General features: G+C 36.1%; 1 protein-coding gene and 1 non-coding gene across 2 annotated transcripts in view; one reads left to right on the top strand and one right to left on the bottom strand.

The window, feature by feature from the left end:
- Positions 1 to 10878: 10878 nt before the first annotated feature.
- Positions 10879 to 10952, bottom strand: TRNAT-AGU (transfer RNA threonine (anticodon AGU)). The gene has a single exon. It is a non-coding gene; the product is annotated as a tRNA-Thr (tRNA).
- A 400-nt stretch (positions 10953 to 11352) lies between these two features.
- Imp (IGF-II mRNA-binding protein) overlaps positions 11353 to 21533 on the top strand; it is a 166918-nt gene continuing 156737 nt past the window's right edge. Inside the window, exons 1-2 of the mRNA XM_074169350.1 lie at positions 11353 to 11678; positions 12917 to 12977. Coding sequence (XP_074025451.1) covers positions 11471 to 11678; positions 12917 to 12977 — 269 coding nt within the window. The 5' untranslated portion in view covers positions 11353 to 11470. The remainder of the gene's footprint in view (positions 11679 to 12916; positions 12978 to 21533) is intronic.

The following is a 21533-nucleotide window of genomic DNA, read 5'->3' as shown; positions in this document are numbered from 1 at the left end:
CTCAACTTCGCAGATGATTCAAGAGTTTACAAAAAATCGATTCAGTCGACGACTGTCATACTTGACGATGCGATCCAAAAAAATATCGTTTTGGTTGCGCAAAACAAAGAAGGACAGACCTCGAAACGTGACTCTTTCTGTCGATCGTTCAAATCGTGTGGCACCCACTTTTCGAGCTATTTGGCCTTTCCAATACGTTTTGAACCATTAAAAACCGCATGAGAGCTGACACCTAGTTCTGTCGCCATCCCACGCACCGTTTGTGATAGGTCAGTCTCCACCAGGGTCCTCAAATCCTCCTCCTGCAACTCTGTACCATCATTTATCACAGTAAAATTTTGGGCAACTGAATTTAAACGTGGCCATAAGAGCTTGGGAGACTGAACGTTCGAGACGTTCAAAAACTGCAACTACCAACGAAAATATCGACAAAGTTCACCAAATGGAGCTAGACGACCGCCGAATTGAAGTGAGAGAGATAGCAGAAGTAATGAACATGTCAAAAGAACGTGTTGGTTACATATCTAATCATCATTTTGGCATGAAAAATCTGTTTGCGTGTTGGGTGCCGCGTTAGCTCACTTATAACCAAAAACGTGTTCGAATGATTATTTCTAACGTTCTGCTCGTGCAGTTGAGGTGCAATGAATCCGAGTTTTAGGCGCCGATTAATAACTGTAGATGAAATCTGGAATCACCATTACACGCTCGAAACAAAAATACAGTCCAAACAGTGGACTGCAAAGGAAGAACCGGCTCCAAAAAAAGTAAAAATTTCAAAGAGATAAAACCATTACAGGAGCATACTACGCATCATTACCTGACGAACTGAAAGCAAAACTTGCGGAAAACGGGCGAAAATCCACGAATTTCCCTTTGAATTGCTCAACCATCCGCCTTACTCACCAGATCTAGCCCAAAGTGACTTCTTTTCATTCCGTTTTTCATTGCGTTCGGAGGACAGATTTTCGTCAAATGAAAGGGCAATAATCTTTGTGAACAATTATTTTGCAGAGAAAACCGCCGAGTGCTATTTGGACGGGCTACAGAGATGTGAGCATCGCTGGGAAAAATGTGTAGAATCGAAACGAGACTATGTTGGAAAAAAAAAAAAAAAATCTGAAAAAATGTGTTATACAGTGTGACCCAGTTTTAATGGAAACACCCCCTAAAATTTGAAGTTGTGAACCAATTTTAATAATTTTTTTTTGAAATGTCAAGTACTAAAAGATATACCCTGGGACAAAACTTGAAATGTTTATTAAAGTTTCAGGGCATACTACGATATTTTTTCTTAGTCGAAAATCGGGATTTTTTATTAGCGATTTTTTATTGAAAAAATCACTACGCCACTGGATTCAAAGTGCCTCTAAACAGGTGTGACCAAAATTTCATGAAAAAATATTCATTATTAACAAAGTTATGGCAACTCAAAAATTCGAACACTCACACAGCTAACAGTCACAAAAAACACCCTATATCAATAGATATAGCCATGAGAATATTTTTTTTATGATTTCAACAATAAAGTGCCGCCAGATGAAAAAAAAATAGCGTAAATATTTTTAATGAAAATAACGGAATTACATTCAACTTTTCACGCAAATCAACTAAAACTAAGACCTAATATTTCAATTTAAATCATAGTTGCCATGGAAATGATATTACACTTGTGAAAGATTTGAGTGTACTATTGTCAACAATATTCACTTTACAGTTCTTCGAATTATTTTGTGTCATGGCTGCAAGATTGAGCGTAAGAGAGAAAATTGAAATTGTACGCCTTTCGGGAGATGACGTTAGAAGTGCTAGAGAGGTTTGTAGAGTATTTAATGAGAGACATCCAGATCGTCCTCGTATTAGCTGCGGTACGGTAAATAAAATAAATAAAATATTCAATGAAACTGGTGCAGTATCAAAAATGATCTTAAAAAGTAATCCTGTACAAAGACGAAACAGGAATGACAGGAATGATCAAATCATTTTAGATCATTTCGGAAATAATCCTAATGCCAGTATAAGGAATGCCACTTTGAATATTCCACGAGAAACTATTCAGAGATGTCTCAAGGCGAAGAATATTAAACCTTTCAAGCCAAAATTTTTACACACACTTCAAGAAGGCGACTAAGCAAGACGCATGGAATATTGTTTATGGGCCCAAGGGGAATATTTAAACAATAGAAATTTCCTAAAAAATATTTTATATACCGACGAAGCCACATTCATTACAAATGGAGTAGTGTCATCACAGAATTGTCGCTATTGGGCAGCGGATAATCCTAACTGGGTAATAAACTGTAAAAGCCAGTATTCCCAAAAAATCAACGTCTGGTGAGAGATATTGAACGAACGAATTATTGGTCCTTTCTTTTTTGGGAAAACATTAATGCACAGAGGTTTCTAGAATTTTTAAACACAGAGTTTTGGGATGCTATTCACGAGCTGCCAATCAATGAACGATGAAATTCAATTGTCCAGTTAGGTGGGTGTTCAGTTCATTATGCCCGAGCTGTGAGGCAATGGCTTAACGAACATTTTCCAAACCGATGGATAGGCCGTGGTAGTCCGTTTATAGAGTGGCCACCCAGATCTCCAGACCTCACAGTTTTGGACTTTTTTCTATGGGCACTTCTCACACAAAAGGTTTACAAAAACCGCTCAAGAGATAGAAATAAACTTTGTGCAAGAATTCGACAGGTATGTGCAGATATCAGCCCTCAAGAACTAAGGAACGTAATCAGAAACATTCGTAAGCGCTACGACACATGTATCGAAATACGTGGTGGATTAGTAGAGGCTACTAGAATATGGGTTAGAATTAATTGTTGCACTGAATCGAAACATTTCAATAATTAGTTATTAGTTACGTTTATTAAAATTTTCTGCTTCATTGTTAGTTGAATTGTGTGAATGTAATTCCGTTATTTTCATTAAAAATATTTACGCTATTCGTTTTTTTTTTTAATCTGGCGGCACTTTATTGATGAAATCATAAAAAAAATGATATATTGTGACTGTTAGCTGTGTGAGTTTTCGAATTTTTGAGTTGTCATAACTTTGTTAATAATGAATATTTTTTCATGAAATTTTGGTCACAGCTATTCAGAGGAGCTCTGAATCCAGTGGCGTAGTGATTTTTTCAATAAAAAAATCGCTAATAAAAATCCCGATTTTCGACTAAGAAAAAATATCGTAGTATGCCCTGAAACTTTAATAAACATTTCAAATTTTGTCCCAAGGTAGACCTTTTAGTACTTGACATCCAGAAAAAGTTATTAAAATCGGTTTACAACTTCAAATTTTAGGGGGCTGTTTCCATTAAAAATGGGTCACACTGTATATTTGTTACCTAGGAAACCTTTGAGATCACCCTCGTATGTATCTCTCCTCGATACAGTCTTCAGATTATTGTGATTGCTATAGAAACTACTAAGGTAAGTTCAGATGTTGAAAGGTATGTGACGTATGTGATGTATATGTGACGGAATTGGCCGATACTTGATGAAAACTCATAAATTATTCCAGTAACACTTTATATTATAGGTAAATTTCGGTAGCTACCATTTTTTTCATGACACAGATGGCTCCCGTTTCTTTTTTCAATCCCTAGTAATTTTTTTCATGCAAAATATCTGATTTACGGACCAGTCCTCGGGAATAATCCTTTCGAAAAGAGATCTCAGATGACCCACCTCGTAAAAATGCAACGTGCATATCTGTTGCATCTGCATCCTGTTCACATGAGAAAGTTCGCAAGGTCCCGTTTGGGAATCCACCGGGTAGAACGGTTACTAACCTATGACACTGGGGTTGTGTTCTGCTTACCGGCTAGACGAAAATAGGGGCCAAATCTAGAGCTATTAAAAAATTAACGGTCTTTCTGGTAGTTGGTTATCTAATGGGCCACCTGCCTGATAAATTAATTTCAAATGTGATCGTGAAATTTCGTTATAAATTTATGGTATCGAAATTCGATCTTTAAGCTTGCAGCGACCTATTTCTATATAATTACGAGTCTTGACCACTTATTGACCTATTTTATAATGATGCCAAGCATGAAATTGCCGAAACCTTGTCGACAAGGGCCTTTATTCTGGAATACGGCAGATTTCCCTTGTTGATGAAAAGGTATGAGAATGAAAATGAATTAAATGGATGATATCGAGGATAATTCCATTGAGCTAGTTATCAAAGAGTCTCAATTAATTCATTTAGAGAAGAATTGGAAAACAATCAAAGAAGGTTATGAATTTTTTTCTGCTTTCTATACAACTGAAAGATATAAAAAAAGTAATAGGCTCGAATTAGCTATGAAGAAATATATAATTGATAAACGAAGAAGCATCAATATATTTTAGAAAATTAAAGGACAAGCCTGTAGATCTGAAATAGATCATATTCACAGCTTGGAGACCACTATAGAAAATTCCGACCTGGTAAAAAACATATTCATTTTTGGTACAGATATGTAGACGATATTCTCAGACCACATGCCAGGTTATCTGATTTCCTTTTCAATGCCAAAGATAAAGTGGACAAGTTGGAGAAATCTGGAGTTTATAAGCTTAAGTGTCTGGAGTGTAATAGTGTTTATGTGGGACAACATGGTCGAAATTTCTCAAAACGTTATGATGAACATGAAAGGTCCTTCAGACTAGGTAATAATGATTCGACGTTTTCAAACCATTCCTTGGAATGTAACCATAAGTTCCCGAATATAAATGATACGGAATCTTTTGCACTATTCAAGGAAGGGTTGCAAACTCAATTATTTGGAATCCTTGGAAATTCATAAGATAAGCATAAAAATTGCAACCTGTTAAATGATGAAATCGATCTAGTTTGCCACCGGTTTTCAAATTAGCGTATCCAGATTGTCACAGATTAACAAAATTCAGGTAACTGCACAATAAACAGTAAACTCCAGTTTATTGTATGAGTTTGAAAGTGTCCGTATAGGACGAAACTGCAGTAACGTTAGTTACAAATAAAAGTGGTAAAAAACGGAACGTTTCTTTTCTCTTTTCTTTATGAAAATTCAGCTAGAGAAAAATAATTTCAATAACAACGAAATTGATGAATTCGTTTCTCTTACCAATTTGTGTATGAACAAACAACAGGAAGGAACGGCCATGGGAAATCCCTACCTGGCAGACCTGTTCATGAGCAGATTTGAAATGGAAACTAAAGAAAAGTCAAAGTATTTTCCTAGGATTTGGAATGATATTTGTGGATGATATTTTCGCGTATTCGATACCAAAAAATCAAATATCGAGGACTTTGTTTCCTTTTTAAATAATAGATGTCCATCAATAAAATTCACGTATGAAGTAGAAAATGAGGGACAACTACCATTTCTTGACGTTTTGGTAATGAATCAAAGATGGAGGGTTAGAATACGATATATTTAGAAAAGAAACAAGCACGTACAGGTATATTCCTGACAGTTCACATCAGTGTGGACAGCACAAACGTGCTGGGTTGAATTTTTTGGTGCATCGTCTTTTGACTTTCCCTCTAACACATGATAGGTTCACAAAAGAAAAACGAACAATACAGGAAATAGCAGCCACTAACGGTTTCCCGAGGGGTATTGTAGATGACATAATTAGGAAAAAGAAGTTTATGTTAAGAATGAACGAAATCTCGACTTTCAAAAAGGACAAAAACCAAGATAAATACATCTCAGTTCCATACCACCAATATACGGGGAACTTTGGAAAGATTTTCAAGGAACTAGGTATGAAGGTGGTTTTTAAAACAAGTTATACACTGCAGAGCTTTTTGAGAAGTCCAAAAGACAAAGTCGAGAATTCGGAAAAGTCTGGAATTTACGAAATTGAATGTAAGGACTGCGATGCAAAATATTATGGACAGACAAAAAGATCTATTAAAGTGAGATATAAGGAACACATAGCACACTTAAAATATGGAAGACCTGAAAAATCAGCAGTCGCCCATCATATTTTGCAACAAAACCATTCCATAGACTTCAGTTCTTTAAGATTAGTTAGACAAGTTAACAACAACAGGCAACTAGATGCCTATGAGAGTGTAGAAATAAGTAAACATAATAATATTATGAATAACGATAACGGACCAATACCAAATAGCATACTATATAGCTTGTTGAAATAATATTGTTGGGTTTACTGATTACTACAAAAAGACACATTGTAAATAAATATATTTAGATAGGCAATATTGTGAAACTAATTTTATATAGCTGAAAATTGTTCTATATATAGCTGTAACATTTAAACATACATAAGGACATATTGTAAAATAATAGAAAGGCCAATTGTAAAATTAATTTAGGGTGGTACACTTGTATGGGTGGTATTACTGATTACCTACCTGTATGATGTACCTGATTAGTATAAGTAGCTTTAGTTTTGAGTAGTTGTTAGTTTTATCTTCCTCTTGAAGATGATCACTTGGTGATCGAAACACGTGTCGAGGTGCAAAAATAACGATTTGGTGTTGGGAAAAAACTCCAGTAATATTAAGTACCTCTGTTATTACCTATAGTGCAGGTTAATTTAAATTGAAAATAAAATTACTTACTTCCAGACTATTTCATTTGTTAAATTTGTTTTGCATTTTATCAACAAATTTCTGATTTTTTTAATTTTTTTGTATTCAACTACTTGCTGCAGCAGGTATTTTCAAAACATCAAATTAGACTCAAACTCAGCTATGAGTAAATGAAAATAAACATAATACAGAAATCTGTATGCCATAGGTAATCTCACAATAATGTGTTTTTCCAATAAAATATGAATTTTCGTCAAATATCGCCCAATAACCTTACACTCTGTGGGAGTTATTCGCTTTATTTTGTTGTTAGATCACAATCATATGTATTTCCAATTTCATATATTTATTATGCAATGAACTGGTGACTATTTGATACGATTTGAAATAAATTTGATTTGTTTTGAATTTGACGGCCGGGTTTATTAACCGTGGTCTGCAGGTTTTCATATCTGACGTTTCGTCTGCTACTGCGGCAGACATTATCAAATTCACGTTATTTCTTGAACAGACAAAATGAGACAAAATTATTTTAATTGTTTGGTACATAAGATATGACAGATTTAGGAACATTCGTGAATTATTCATTGAAAGTAGATGCTATTATTTGATTTTGTCACATTAAGTATGATTTGACTTTTCAGAGTTTGTGTCTATAATGTTCCAAGATGTTTATAGAATAATAGATACTCGAATTTTCAATCTGAACGACGGGGATGGTCATTCCGGTATCGGAAACGTAGCAAGAAAACGCGGCAAACATGAAAACCTACCTTAACCATGCATAGCAGATTTCCCTTTCGGCCACGTGTTTGTTTTGAATAACATCCAACAACAATTCATGACCTATTTTATACCGATTTACAGCACTGCCCCGGTCCGTGTAGGGCTCCCCATCTCCCCAAGAATAGCTCACACCATCCGAAGGGATGACAAAGATCTCCTTTGTCGCAGGATCAAGAGGCCAAATATATGCAATACGCGGAACCGGAACTAGCCGTAACAATTCATATCGCCGAAAATAAGAACAAGTTTTGATTCTTGAATCTTCTCTTCTGGTGTACACAATTACATTGTTCGCAGGGAGGTGTGGGGCCAAGTTCGGTGATTTCTAATTCTTCTCATTTGACAGCTCCGTGTGAAGGCAGCGGCGGACGAGACAATTTATGGTAAATAAATTTGAAACTATATATTTATTTTTTGTTATTCATACATTTGATGGAATGTTCTAGAAAATGAAATGAAATATTTGCATTATATAAAACAATACATACTGTCAGCATTAGACGAAAAAACAATTTTCATGTGCTATTCAGAAAAATCAAACTGGTCATGATTCTAAATTATTTGATCCACGCACATTGAACTTGTTGTCATAAGCCATTTAATTCGTCTGAAACTATGTATCATTCAGCGTGTACAGTGAAAGAAAATCACAACATTGAAAGATAATGAAAAACCATAACTGAAAATAAAGTTAAATTTGAAAGCGAAATTAATTTTAATCTTCAAGTATCAGAAATTGTGACAAAAAAGTCTCAAAATGCTAAGTTTTGTTTTGATTTTTCAATTAAAACAAAAAACATTTTATATTGTGCGTTCGTAAGATAAATTCTTGAATATTGTTCGGTTATTTGGGACCCATACTATGATGTAAATATTGATTTGATTGAGAATGTTGAAAAGAAGTTTTTAAGGAATTGTCCTTTTCACTTTGGTATTCAACGAAATGAATATGAGTACAGTCAACTTACGACGAAGTTAAATATAAAATCATTGGAAGATAGGGGAATTTTTATGAACTTGAGTTTACTATTCAAATTAATAAATAGTGCCCAGAAGTACATCAACTAATAATCAACTAATATCAAACAAAAAGATACGAGAAATCCTGACATTTTTCATATACATTTTTTCCATACCAATTATGCATGCCATACCGTATTCTGAAGGTGGGAAATCAATATCATAATAATTTAGATCTGATTAGATAGAATTGAAAAGGCATTTTCTTTGTAAGTACTAGATTTGTTTCATCTTTTAGTATCTAATGTAGTCACTAGACATAAGGATTCATTAATATTTTGTATTTCACACTTCGCTGAATGATTTGTAAAATTGTAAATTGTAATGTAGACATTAGACATGATCATTCAAAAATAATTGGCAGTTCTTCATACTTTGTTGAATAATGTTTTTGTGAATTGCTTTTGTTGTTAAATAAATGAACAAATAAAAATGATAGTAAACCTTCAAAAAGATGAAGTGAAATTATGATGATAATGGTATTCCAAGAGCATTTACAAATGTTCCGTCCTGATACAAACAGAAAAAAATCACCAACTGTAGAAACATTTGTTTTTCGCAATAAATATGGAATAACATTTAGCATGTTTTTGTTGTTGGTGAGAGGCATACAAGTAAAAAATGTTCTGCTCAGAAGAATATGTTATAAAAATTTGTTGCATATTTCTGGAAAACGAGGATTTAAAAATTACACCAAATCAAAACTCCCCAACATAGTAACAGTTGAAAATTGCGCAGTTAAGAAACATGTTTGGAAACACTAAGTGGATATAAACCAACCACGAGCTATTGTAGTGGAAGCATATTTCTGGAATATTTTCATAGATAAAATATGATTTTTTTTGACGTTCTTCGTGGAGAGTAAGAGTATGTCTTGCTTTGAAGAAAGAAGAGAGAGAAGTAGATTTCTTGTACCAGCAATGGAAAACATTTTCAGTGCAAAAATATATTCAATTTCTTCCACTTATTTATTTTTTGTTACACAAGATACGCCACTGGTTTCAGGGATACGCTGTTAGGTCGTTAATAAACGTTAGAAATTATGACAATAACGTTTAACGCTGCCTAACCTGTCTTTGTGGATTTAATCTGGCCGCTATTATATTTTTTTGGATCGGGTCCGTGCGAAAAAATACAATGCACGGTCACTGCGATACATGCATTTATTATTCATTTGTCCGGCAATATCTGTTATTCGGTTCTTTCTGGAGTAATTTGGGGAACACTGCTGGGAAAGGAAAGGTGGCCCTGAGATGCCAAATATTCCCAAGACACAGAGATAATGACAGATGGAATTTAAAAATATATGCCTTTTTTTTTAATGACGAATCGGATTTTTTTTTACGAGGTCAGTCACGGCATTTTCTGAGTTTTCCACCGTGGTTTATAAAGGAGATTCCTGTACAAAATTTGACACCTACGTTTTGAAAAAAGGAACTGTTTGGAACATTTGGTGTGGTAATGAATATATATAACTGGAATTTTATCCCAACACCAAACAGTTACCTGCGTCTTACATTAATTTTATAATGTTGCCTCACCTACTAGACAGGTAAATCTGATAACTAAAATATTATTCCAACAAGCTATATAGTATAATATTAGGTATTGGTCCACCATCGTTATTCATGATATTATTATATTTACTTATTTCTACCCTCTCTCAGACATCTAGATGCCTGCTGTTAACTTGTCTAACTAAATCTTCTCATTGTGAATTCCCTTCTCTTTCCAAATCTTCTATTTTCATTTCGTAAGTATCTATAGTTTCTCAGTTATGAAAGAAAAAATAAATGATTTCTTTTTACATCTTAATTTGTAAATATACGTCATTCTGAATCCAGTAAACTTTCGCTCATAATTTCAGGGGCTTTATCTCAATTGACAGTACCTACATGGTACACACAATAAAACTTGGCTTAATAATTAGCCATTCACTGAAGTTCCACTACAAACAGTAACTTTTTCGTGAAATAAATTTTGTGTATCCACTTCAGGTAACTTTCTATACGAGTGATTCCGGTGAGTGGAAAATGTTTTGTCCTGAATTTGTACTAGTAAAATGAACAATAAGATCATTTTGGGTTTCGTACTTTCAAGCGTTAATTTCTGTCTAAAACATATAAATAAAATTTTATTTTACATAACGTAAGGATATGGATTGTTTTGAGGTTTTGTTTATAATACTTTATATGTTTATAATACTTTATATAAAGTTTAGTAGAAAAGTAAAAAACTACAGTAAATGCTATAGGTCAGTGCCTATTACAAATAAATGAAATTAATTTTCAATTTTTTTTAGTGTAGTTGCATATTTGAATACAGTTTGCATTTGCAAAAGAATTTTCCTATTGAATTTTTTTTCATATTTGAAAAAAGTACCTACTCGTGGATAAAATTTTCATCTTTTGATATTCGTATGATATAATATTTGAATTGTCAAATTTAAATCAAAAGTATTCGTTGTCAAAAATGTATTTATTTCAAATTCAAATAATCGGAGCGTTTAAAAAAAACAAAAAAAGATTTGTCAGGCCCCGACGAGATTCGAACTCGTGATCTCCTGTTTACTAGACAGGCGCTTTAACCAACTAAGCCACGGCGCCGTTGTAGATATCTGTTACATATTATGCACTTGAAGTACAATCCGTCATTCATTCCAATGACAATAATTTCTTCCTAATATTTATTAATAATCGAAATATTATGAAAATAGCTGAAAAACACCAATCAATATTTCCACAATAAAATCCCTGCAACGATTCGAAACTTAAACTTCGATAATAAGCATCACAATAATCGACCAATAAAAATTAACCAGCGATTATCGATCAAACATTGCAAAAATGTGTATCCAGCGTTTAAACCAATACAAATAGACAAGGAAATCACGTGCAAATTGTAGCCCAATCAATCAGTCAAATTGTTGATTTACCCATACTTAACCTTTGTTTTAAATGCAGGTGTATGCATTCCATGCATTCCGAAAAGAGTGCGCATGTCACTAAACTTTACGCGTTGTGGACGTGGTGTTCAATCACGATTCAAGACTTTGGTGAAGTTTGTTGTTTTATTGTTAATTACTATAAGTAGAATTTAATTTTTCATAAACTTAGTTGTATAAATGTCGACGACAGGAAAAATTCCTCCTATAACAATGAGCAAGTTGTACGTTGGAAATTTACCGACCGAAACCAGTGAGATAGGTCTTCGGCAACTTTTCCTGGAGCAGAATTTGTCATGCACGAATATTTTGATAAAACGTGGAGGATATGCATTTGTCGACTGCCCAGATCAGTCGTCTGCAGATAGGGCAATTGATAAGTTAAATGGTGAGTGAAATATATGTTACTGTCATTGAGGTCGATTTCAAATAAATATTAGGTACTTGTTTTCGAATTGATACAGAATGAACTGTGTATACCAGTTGTAGGCACTTCAAAACGACAAAACACCATTACTGTTTACGCACACATCTAATTATTATAGAGAAATATCGTGCGCATTCAATAAATCTTTCTAAAACCAAAGTATTTTTAGGTTAGGTGCAACACTATCTTTGGTTGTTCAGCGGAATTCGCTCTCACTGTTGAATTTCCGTTCTTACAAACTGGTTTCTAAGATTTGTACAGTGTTGGTAGGAGCTAACGTTTGATTGCTTTTTTCGCTTACATGAATGCCCATTTATTGTTCCTACACATTATTTCAAATTAGTTAGTACTGGGCTTTGCGTACTGGATATTTTACCGAAGTTATGAATATATTGTATATCGTGATACAGAAAAAATACTGCACAAGGAGACCTTAAAGAATATTTTGGCCTTTGATTTCTTTGTACTTTTTTTGTAATCACTCCTAAAATGGGTGACCAGAAATACTGTAAAAAATATAGACCAGTATGTAATGTAAAATTTATATTATAGTAACTTCGGGAGTACATCAGGGTGCCCATTTGGGGCCTCTTCTTTATAAATATTCTTGGTTAAAGTTTCGAATTTTTATAAAACTATTTGATTTCTCCCTGGATTTCATGAAATATTATTTGAAGAAACTTGATTGATTTAAAATAAAACAAAATATTTATTCCAAAATATCTATTGAAATGAAATCTATTAATTTAATTAATATGATCTATTGAAATAAAACAAGTTTGAAGTTATTTTTCTTTTTAATCAATTAGTTATTCGAAAATATCTATTTGTTGTGTTGAAAGTTGGAAGATGAACGTTGAACAGGTTATAACATTATTTGAAAAAAAAAAAGGTTGGATGGAAGAACAAGAAACTGTTAGATTTAAATGATCTTTGTATCGCCTATTGAAACCTACCCTTCAAATATCCAAACCATTATTATTGTTGTGGATGGTTTCCGGGTTTTGCCGTGGTCTTTTTTGGTTGCAATCTTCAAACGTTTCAACTGCAACTGCGACAGTCATCTTCAGTGGCTTGGTCAAAGTACTCCTTTTGACGTATCAACAGTTGATGTGTCAAAAATAAGATGTACTATAGATGAACCGTCCAGTTTTTGGTTCAGTGGCGAGATTAAACATATGCATATTGCTTTATTTCAGGTTTCAGTTTCAACGGTGTTTCTCTAATAGTGGAACCGTCAGTGGCATCGGGAAAGAAAAAGTAAGTTTTATTTATGTTTTCATTCCTTTAAATTGAAGCTTAGTGATCCAACACTAAATTTCTTGCTATTCCGAGAATATGTTGATAACATTTTTTCTACCGTATTCTCAGAGTTCAGTTGATATGAAACAACAAACTTCCAAAGCGTCATATTAAAGAGGACCTTTGCCGCAAGGTGGCAGTGCAGAACTCTAGGAAAGAAATAAAAAGTCAAAATAACGTCTTGTTTTGAAATTTCTACAAAATACTGCGAATGCTATTGATTTTCACTTGATGTAAATCGTTTTAAGTTAAATATTATCGAAAGTAATACCACAAGACCTCAAAATTTTATTGATATTTGTTATAAGGTTGAAAAAGCTTCGACGACGCCAGTAAATTTCATTTACCGGTATTATTATTCTCATAACTTTTTATTTTGTGCACTCATTTTCAACATTTAGAAATACTGCATTGTGCAGACAGTTACGTTTTAGAGAAAATTCTCACGGCTCTGTTATACGAGGTATGTTCCTAGAATCTGTTTTAAAATCTGTTTTAAAATCTGTTTTTCCGTTAATCAGCTGCCGCCCCCATACGAACGACAACTCTCAGAAGTTGAGAAACTTGTGCGAGCTAAGGACTAACGAGGTCTTACCTTTTAACGTGTGATTCCTAACACGGTTGCAGAATCATTCCAGCTTCAACCAGATGAATTCTCTCGAGAAAAATATCTGGTCGAGGCGGGAATCGAACACACGACCTTCCGGTCGTGAGTCGGACGCACTACCACCGCGGCCAATTCCACAACATAATAATATTCCACAACAGAATAAGATGAATGTTTAAATTTCGCGGGCTACTTACATTCGATTAGCAATTTTTTTGTGTTGGTACACTCGTCTTGAACATATGTTTACAGTTTCAGCTGTTTAGGATGTTTAGTTTATTGGTGAGAGACATAAAAGTTAGAAGTGTTTTCAGTGTTCGGCGTTTTTCTGCTATGGAAATAAATGGATCAAGGAATTTTCATTAAATTTTGTGTAGAAGATGGAATTAAGTGCTTAAAAACACTTGAGAGCTTAACAGTGACATACGATGATTGTACTCTGAGTCAGAAAAATGTTGATAAGTGGTACAAGCTTTCCATAGAAAGCGGAGAAGATGCAAATGACGACGCTGCTCCGGGACGCCGCAGCACATCAACAATCGATGAAAATGTTGAGGAAGTGGATAAAATCGTTATGGAGAATCGTCAAGTCACTATTAGAGAAGTTGCTGAGGATGTCGGCAAGTCAGTTGGCTATGCCATGCAATTTTTTCGGAGCTTTTGGGTATGAAGCGTGTGGCAGCGAAATTCGTTCCAAAATTGCTGAATTTTGATATGTCGTTCTTCTGAGACGCACGTTGGCAATTTCAAAGTTGATGATTGGTGTCCGGAAACCTATCAGGTTTTCGAGTTTCAGGATTGTTTTTATCACGGGTGTCCGAGGTGTTTCGACCATCAGAGAGATACTCCTCTCCAAAATTGTCCTTCCGAAACAATGGCTCATTGCTATGATATGACAATTCCAAAAATAAATAAGATCAAGTCCTTGGGTTATGAGGTCATCTAAAAGTAAAAGTGTGATATTTTCCGGAAACTTCCTGAGAAAGTTCAAAAATTCACCAAAAACCTACTACTTGACCCACGAGATGCTTTCTATGGTGGTCGCACGGGAAATATTGTCAAACATTACAAGGCCAAAGCGGGTGAACAAATCAAATCCGTAGATATTTGTTCTTTGTATCCTTGGGTGTGTAAATATGGCAAATTACCTATTGGTCATCCTAAAGTACTTGTTGGTGAAGAAGAATGCGTTGTTTTCCTCTTCTCCATCTCAGGGCTCATAAAGGGCTCAGAAACTAATATTTGTTATTTGCCAGACATGTGGTGAAAACTTCAGCTCTCATAGATGCCAACATTCTGATGAGGAACGGGCATTAACTGGGACCTGGGTGATTGATGAGGTTGTAAAAGCCGCAGATTTAAAATATTGTATTCTCCAAACCATGGAGATTTGGTCCTATAATACAGTACAGTATGGTGGAAACACAGCCGGTCAAGATCAAACAAGAATCATCAAATTGGCCACAACATTGCAAAATCGATGAGGAGAAACAACAGTTCATTGAGGAGTTTTTGCAACGAGAAAATGTTCTTTTGGAATTTTCCAAAATTACTGATAACCCTGGCTTGAGGTCAGTGGCTACGTCGCATTATTGAATGACGTCAACGGCTATTTGCCGTTGGTTAAAAGAGTCATAACTGGTGACGAATCATGGGTACATGTCCCAATGGAAGAGCCCAGGAGAGACAAGACCAAAATAAGCACGCCAAGTTCGGTTAAAGGTTTTGCTCATTGTTTTCTTCGATTACCGTGTCGTAGTGTATCAGAAGTTCTTGCTACATGGTCTTACGACCAATAAGTCAAAAATAGTACCGTAACCATGCTTCAGCCACGGTATTCGCCAGATTTGCTTCCCTGATACTTTTCCCAGGATTCAAGAGACCCATGAAAGGAAAACGTTTTGCGAGGACTGAGGAGGTTGAACCGTAAAAAAGTGTATTAAATGTGAGAGGGACTGCTTTGAAGCGATCAAAATAGAAACTGATGAATAAATATATATTTTACCCAGACCTCGTATTTAACATTCTTCGAAAACGTAGAAAAATCCTAAAATCTTATTTTGAATCCAATGCCGCGACTAGAAACTCCTTCAGTTATAATGAGTTCTGAAAAAACCGCAAGCGACAATTCCTTCACTGTATCAGCGTAAAGATCTCGTAATAACCACCATGGAAAAAATTGATATGGGAAACAGCCCAGAGATCAATTTATTTTGCAACTGCTCTAACCCACCGTGAAGAAAGACGAATTTAATATATACTTTGCGATACATCAAATTTAAGAATGTAGTGTGAACATGTCGATACTTCCAGTGACGCGCTCGAGACTTTAATTCTGGAAATGGATGGAACCTTAAACCTTTTTTATTTTATTACAATTTTATTGGATTTAAATTGTATTTTGGTGCATTGACAAGGATGTTTTTCCGCACGAAACAAAACTCATTTCCTAATTTGTACCGACTTGTTGAGTTCCATAAGATCATTTCAAAATAAATTCACTCTTGACCCCCTTGTAAGGATTATTTTTGCCAGAATTCATATTATGAAGGAAAGCGGTAGAACTGTCAGATTCATGTGGATGCTTAGTCACTGTGGCATAAAGAACAACGAGGATGTGGATAAAGCAACTGGAATGATTACTAACTCTAACGAAGATGAAGATGTACTACTCCACTCAGAAGTTCTGAAGAATTTGAATAAAATCCAAAAAGAATCTGACTGGAAGACTCTTTGGAATGAAACAGACTCGAAACTGAAATGTTGGAAACAAAGTGTGAATAAGAGAATCTCACCACTGAAATTGATCAGTTGACCAAGTTGTTCTCATACGACATGGCAATCAATGCCGATTTTTGTTAGGTTAGGTTCAATCCTTACGATTCTCTTGGAGAATCATTTTTCCATCCCATTCCACGTCTGTTTTGGTCTGATTCTTGTCTTCTCACTTTTTACTCTTGTCCCCCTTCCCTTTTTCACAATTTCGTAGTCGAGTCTTTGAAGATGCTTCCACCAGCACCTTCAATATGTACTGTATTATCGATTGCCCGGTGCTGATCTGGAAATGATGTGAAGAAAAAAAAAACTAACACACAGAAAAAAGTAGACTCTAGACATGGATCATTCAGATGCGTACCCTGAAAGAGTCGTAGCGGTATCTAAATAATTGATATGGGACTAAATCGGAAGACTAGTCAATGAGAAACATAAAAACAACTCAGAAAATATAGTTGGGAATACACATTAAATAACCTTTATGAAGGTATAACTTCTGGAAAAAACTGCCTCAACAGAGTATGGACTGCCTGTGGGTTGGGCTACCTATCGGGCGCGTTCCCAGGTGGCGGATAGGGGAACGGCCAGTGGACTGGAGGCCCTGTCCGGGGAACCAACGTGGCCTAAAACTAAAACTCCCCAAAAGCCTTTACAAAACATGCCACCTTGAACCAGCCCACCCAAGCTAAGGTGTAAGGAATCGTGCCGACAGCTGAATGGCAGTTACGAACGATCCCCTTGGAGAACTGGGCGAAACTTCATTGTGATCAGCCTACCTCTGGTAATGCAAGGCTCTGCCAGAGGTGACCAACTCTTTCTTTGCTACTCGTGGGAACACACATGAATGAAACAAACACAAAAACAACAAAAACAAAAACCAATCCCGAGACTGAACAGAAGTGCTTACCTCAATCTAAGGCGTTAGCTGGGGATGAACAGAAATGTCCACCCCAATCTACCGCTTGGAATGAGGCTGGGCATAGCAGATCACCTCGTGATGTAATACAAAGGCATTTGCGGCGGCGTGGCCAAAAGGAGAAAGAGAGCGATGGAAGCAGGAGTGGCAGCAACTATAAGTGCACCCTCCTCCTCTCCCATTCCACCTCCAATAGCAAGGGCGCTTCCTGCGGCGGGCGCCAAGAGCTCCGCCTTGAATAAAGTTAAGGAACTGGCTGCCCCTGCAGGAAAGCTTCCTCACTTGTACACCTCCACGGAGGGAACCCCAAGAAGGTTGAAGAAGCCGCGCAACGACAGTAATGTCGCTGCACCTTCCAAAACCTTCGCGGAGGCCACCGTGAGACACCTCAAGGTTACCAAAAAGAGTGTGTGTTCGGCAAGTTTTGGCCTACACCTGCCAATATAAAGGAAATATCTCCTACTGACCTGTGCACCTTCCTGGAAAGGGCTGGATGGACGATGACCTAGGAGAACAACTCCTCGGGAGGATGTACAATGGGTCACATGTGACTTAAGTGCTGTTGGTCTATACTCACCTTCCCTACTCTACAGATACAGAGATTATGGACTGTTTTGGAATGGTTACAGGGTTACTCAGAAATGCTGTATATAAGAACAACAACCAAGGCTGTGCAACAAAGGAAAGAAACGGCTCGTCATGTTGAATTTGCAGTACTGAATCACAGGTTGCAAATAATTTTCAGACAATCCAAATCATGCCTTGAAGGATATAATCTACAGGAAACAAAAATTTTGGAGGAATAGGGGAAAAATGCAACGTTTTTTGGCGACTTGAAGAAAAAAGAAAAGTCAGTGTTATTTTTGTAGGTATATATTTCTGGTCTGAAGTCTCCTTTTTTTTAAACCACTTGGCGATTATGTACCCGAATGTATTATTTGTCGTTGTAATCTATCTTCAAGTATTTGGAAAAATTCATTAGCCAAATTTCATTTTCTCCGATGGTAAGTCGGTCCCCTTTGTATTTTGCATACGTCAATGGATGCATGTGGGTTCCTGCTTAATTCTTACGGCGCACGGGTCAAAATCTGCAAGGTGTACGAAAGTGGACGGACACGTGGACACACGTCTCTCCTGGTCCTCAAGTCAGTGCATGCCGAATTAAACTGCATGTGCATCTGCCCCGGTTGCAATCTGCAATGATCGGTTTGTATTACACTGACGCCTACCGGCAAAATGAACAGCCACGGCTCTCGAGGCGTTTCTTTGATTATTTATGCTGATTTTTATGAAGCCGCCGAAGGGTCGAAGAGTATTTTTTTTATATTCGACAGACAGGATTGTTGTCCAAGTTCAGAGTATCGTTTATTTAGATTAAACCAACCGTTTGAACCATGTGCTGGAGCACACGCGAGAAGGTTTTTTTAAGAGAGAAAGACTACCAGCATCTTAATATTGATGGTAGAGGAAACAAAAATAATAATAAGAATCCCAGTGAGTCGGGCATAGGGGATGAATAAGTGAGTTTTCGGGCAAAGAACACAAAAATTATATTGCTTGGAGACTTCCCCAACTCTAACCAATTTAATTTTGGCCTTGATATGACTATTTAGAGACAATACAAATTTGAACATGCTTTCTTTTGAGACGGTGTCATTGAAATAAGCCACTACCATCATTATGTTCAATTCATCAAAATAAATAACATCTTAAAGGATATCTGATACTGTCTAAAAGAAGAATGATTTCTTCTAAATTGCAATAATTTTTACAAGAAGTGGATTATGGCTAGTTGAAGAACATTTTCCTGCTAAACGAAAATTCGGTTATCTCAGCACCGGATATGTAGGTTGATCTTTGACGTGACTAATGGTTGATCTACGACGTGACTAATGGTTGATCTACGACGTTACTAATGGTTGATCTACGACGTTACTAATGGTTGATCTACGACGTTACTAATGTTGATCTACGACGTGACTGGTGGTTGATCTACGACGTGACTGGTGGTTGATCTACGACGTGACTAATGGTTGATCTACGACGTTACTAATGGTTGATCTACGACGTTACTAATGTTGATCTACGACGTGACTGGTGGTTGATCTACGACGTGACTGGTGGTTGATCTACGACGTGACTAATGGTTGATTTACGACGTGACTAATGATTGATCTACGGCGTTACTATTGGTTGATCTACGACGTGACTTATGGTTGATCTATGACGTTACTAATGGTTGATCTACGATGTGACTAATCGTTGGTCTACGACGAGACTAACGGTTGATCTACGACGTGACTAATGGTTGATCTACGACGTTACTAATGTTGATCTACGACGTGACTGGTGGTTGATCTACGACGTGACTGGTGGTTGATCTACGACGTGACTAATGGTTGATCTACGACGTTACTAATGGTTGATCTACGACGTTACTAATGTTGATCTACGACGTGACTGGTGGTTGATCTACGACGTGACTGGTGGTTGATCTACGACGTGACTAATGGTTGATTTACGACGTGACTAATGGTTGATCTACGGCGTTACTATTGGTTGATCTACGACGTGACTTATGGTTGATCTACGACGTTACTAATGGTTGATCTACGATGTGACTAATCGTTGGTCTACGACGAGACTAACGGTTGATCTACGACGTGACTAATGGTTGATCTACGACATGAGTAATGATTCCATTGACAAGGGAGCTTACAAGTACTCGTATGTGAATGGTGAATATCAAAAAGCAATAAAGGAATAAAAAAGTCCGCTGATGAAAGTATCATTGTCAAGTCTGACAATAAAATTGAAGACAGTTGAAGTATTATATACTTTGAAAAAGTAAATGTCAATGTCGCTTGATCTATGACGTGACTAATGGTTGGTCTACGACGAGACTAACGGTTGATCTACGATGTGACTAATGGTTGATCTACGACATGACTAATGATTCCATTGACAAGGGAGCTTACAAGTACTCGTATGTGAATGGTGAATATCTAAAAGCAATAAAGGAATAAAAACGTCCGCTGATGAAAGTATCATTGTCAAGTCTGACAATAAAATTGAAGACAATTGAAGGATTATATACTTTGAAAAAGTAAATGTCAATGTCGCTTGATTTGAAATGATATAACACCTCAAGAATTTAACATTTTCCTCAACACCTTTGCTGAGACAATTATTGAAAAATTGCAATCTAGTGATGAAAGTTTGAAGAGAATTTTTTTAGTATGATCTATGAGGGTGGTTCCAGAAGTACCCGGCCCAACAAAGGAAACACAAAAATTTTGGAAAAAATGTATTTATTTTTCAACATAAACAAATTTCAAACTGTTTTGACATATCCGAATAGTAAAATCGTTAAAGGGACCTCCTCAATAGAACTTCTCAAGGGTTTTTTTATTGCATGCATAGTTTTGATAAATCAAAAACTGGCAAAGTAATTCCAATCTTCAAGAAAGGTTACATAAGCCTTCCAGAAAATCACCATCTCATCCTCATAGTTCCCACATTTGGTGAAATCTTCGAAAAAACAGTTTATATTCGTATTTTGAACAATCTCCACAACTTAAATCAATATGGTTTTACTGATTAGAGTCGTCTCATCAGCAAACATGATGGTTTTTTTGGGAAAAAGTTAGTAGATTAGGTCATTGACATAAACGAAGAAAAGTAGTGGTCCCCAAACTGACCCTTGTGGGACTCCATGTCTTATATGCTTTTTGGCAGAAAATTCGTCACCAACCACAATCAACGAAGGGTCGGGTATAGATCCTTGCGGTACGATAAATCTTTGAAAACACAAAATGTGTATACTTTTTCGCCTAATGACCAGAAATCGAATCGTGCTTGGATCAATTACAACATCCTGTATGTTGGTCGTATATTTAATGATCGATACACTCGGTCGAAATCAATGTTTAGGCCTTTTTTGGATGTAATCAACAAGCCGGAATTAACGGGCACGTGCGAGACCCGTAAGGCAGGTGTATTTTTTTCGGATGCAAGCGAGTAACGAGTCTTTCGAGTCGATTTATCCACGTTCCTGCGAATTCCGTGACACCAGCTGAACAGCACACTAGATTATTATTATTATTGTCAATGATTCATTACTGTGAGCGAGGGATTTATGTTTTTCCGGAAATTAGGATTGGGTTCATACCGACTGGACTGGGTTGAAAGAATGGATGAGACATTTCTCATGAAG

Source organism: Leptinotarsa decemlineata, unplaced genomic scaffold (assembly GCF_025532065.1).
Source record: "Leptinotarsa decemlineata unplaced genomic scaffold, Ldec_3_MD MMD2_P_RNA_scaffold_5, whole genome shotgun sequence".
Taxonomy (NCBI): domain Eukaryota; kingdom Metazoa; phylum Arthropoda; class Insecta; order Coleoptera; family Chrysomelidae; genus Leptinotarsa; species Leptinotarsa decemlineata.
Note: the sequence above shows the minus strand (reverse complement) of the source record. Positions and strands in the feature narration are given on the sequence as shown.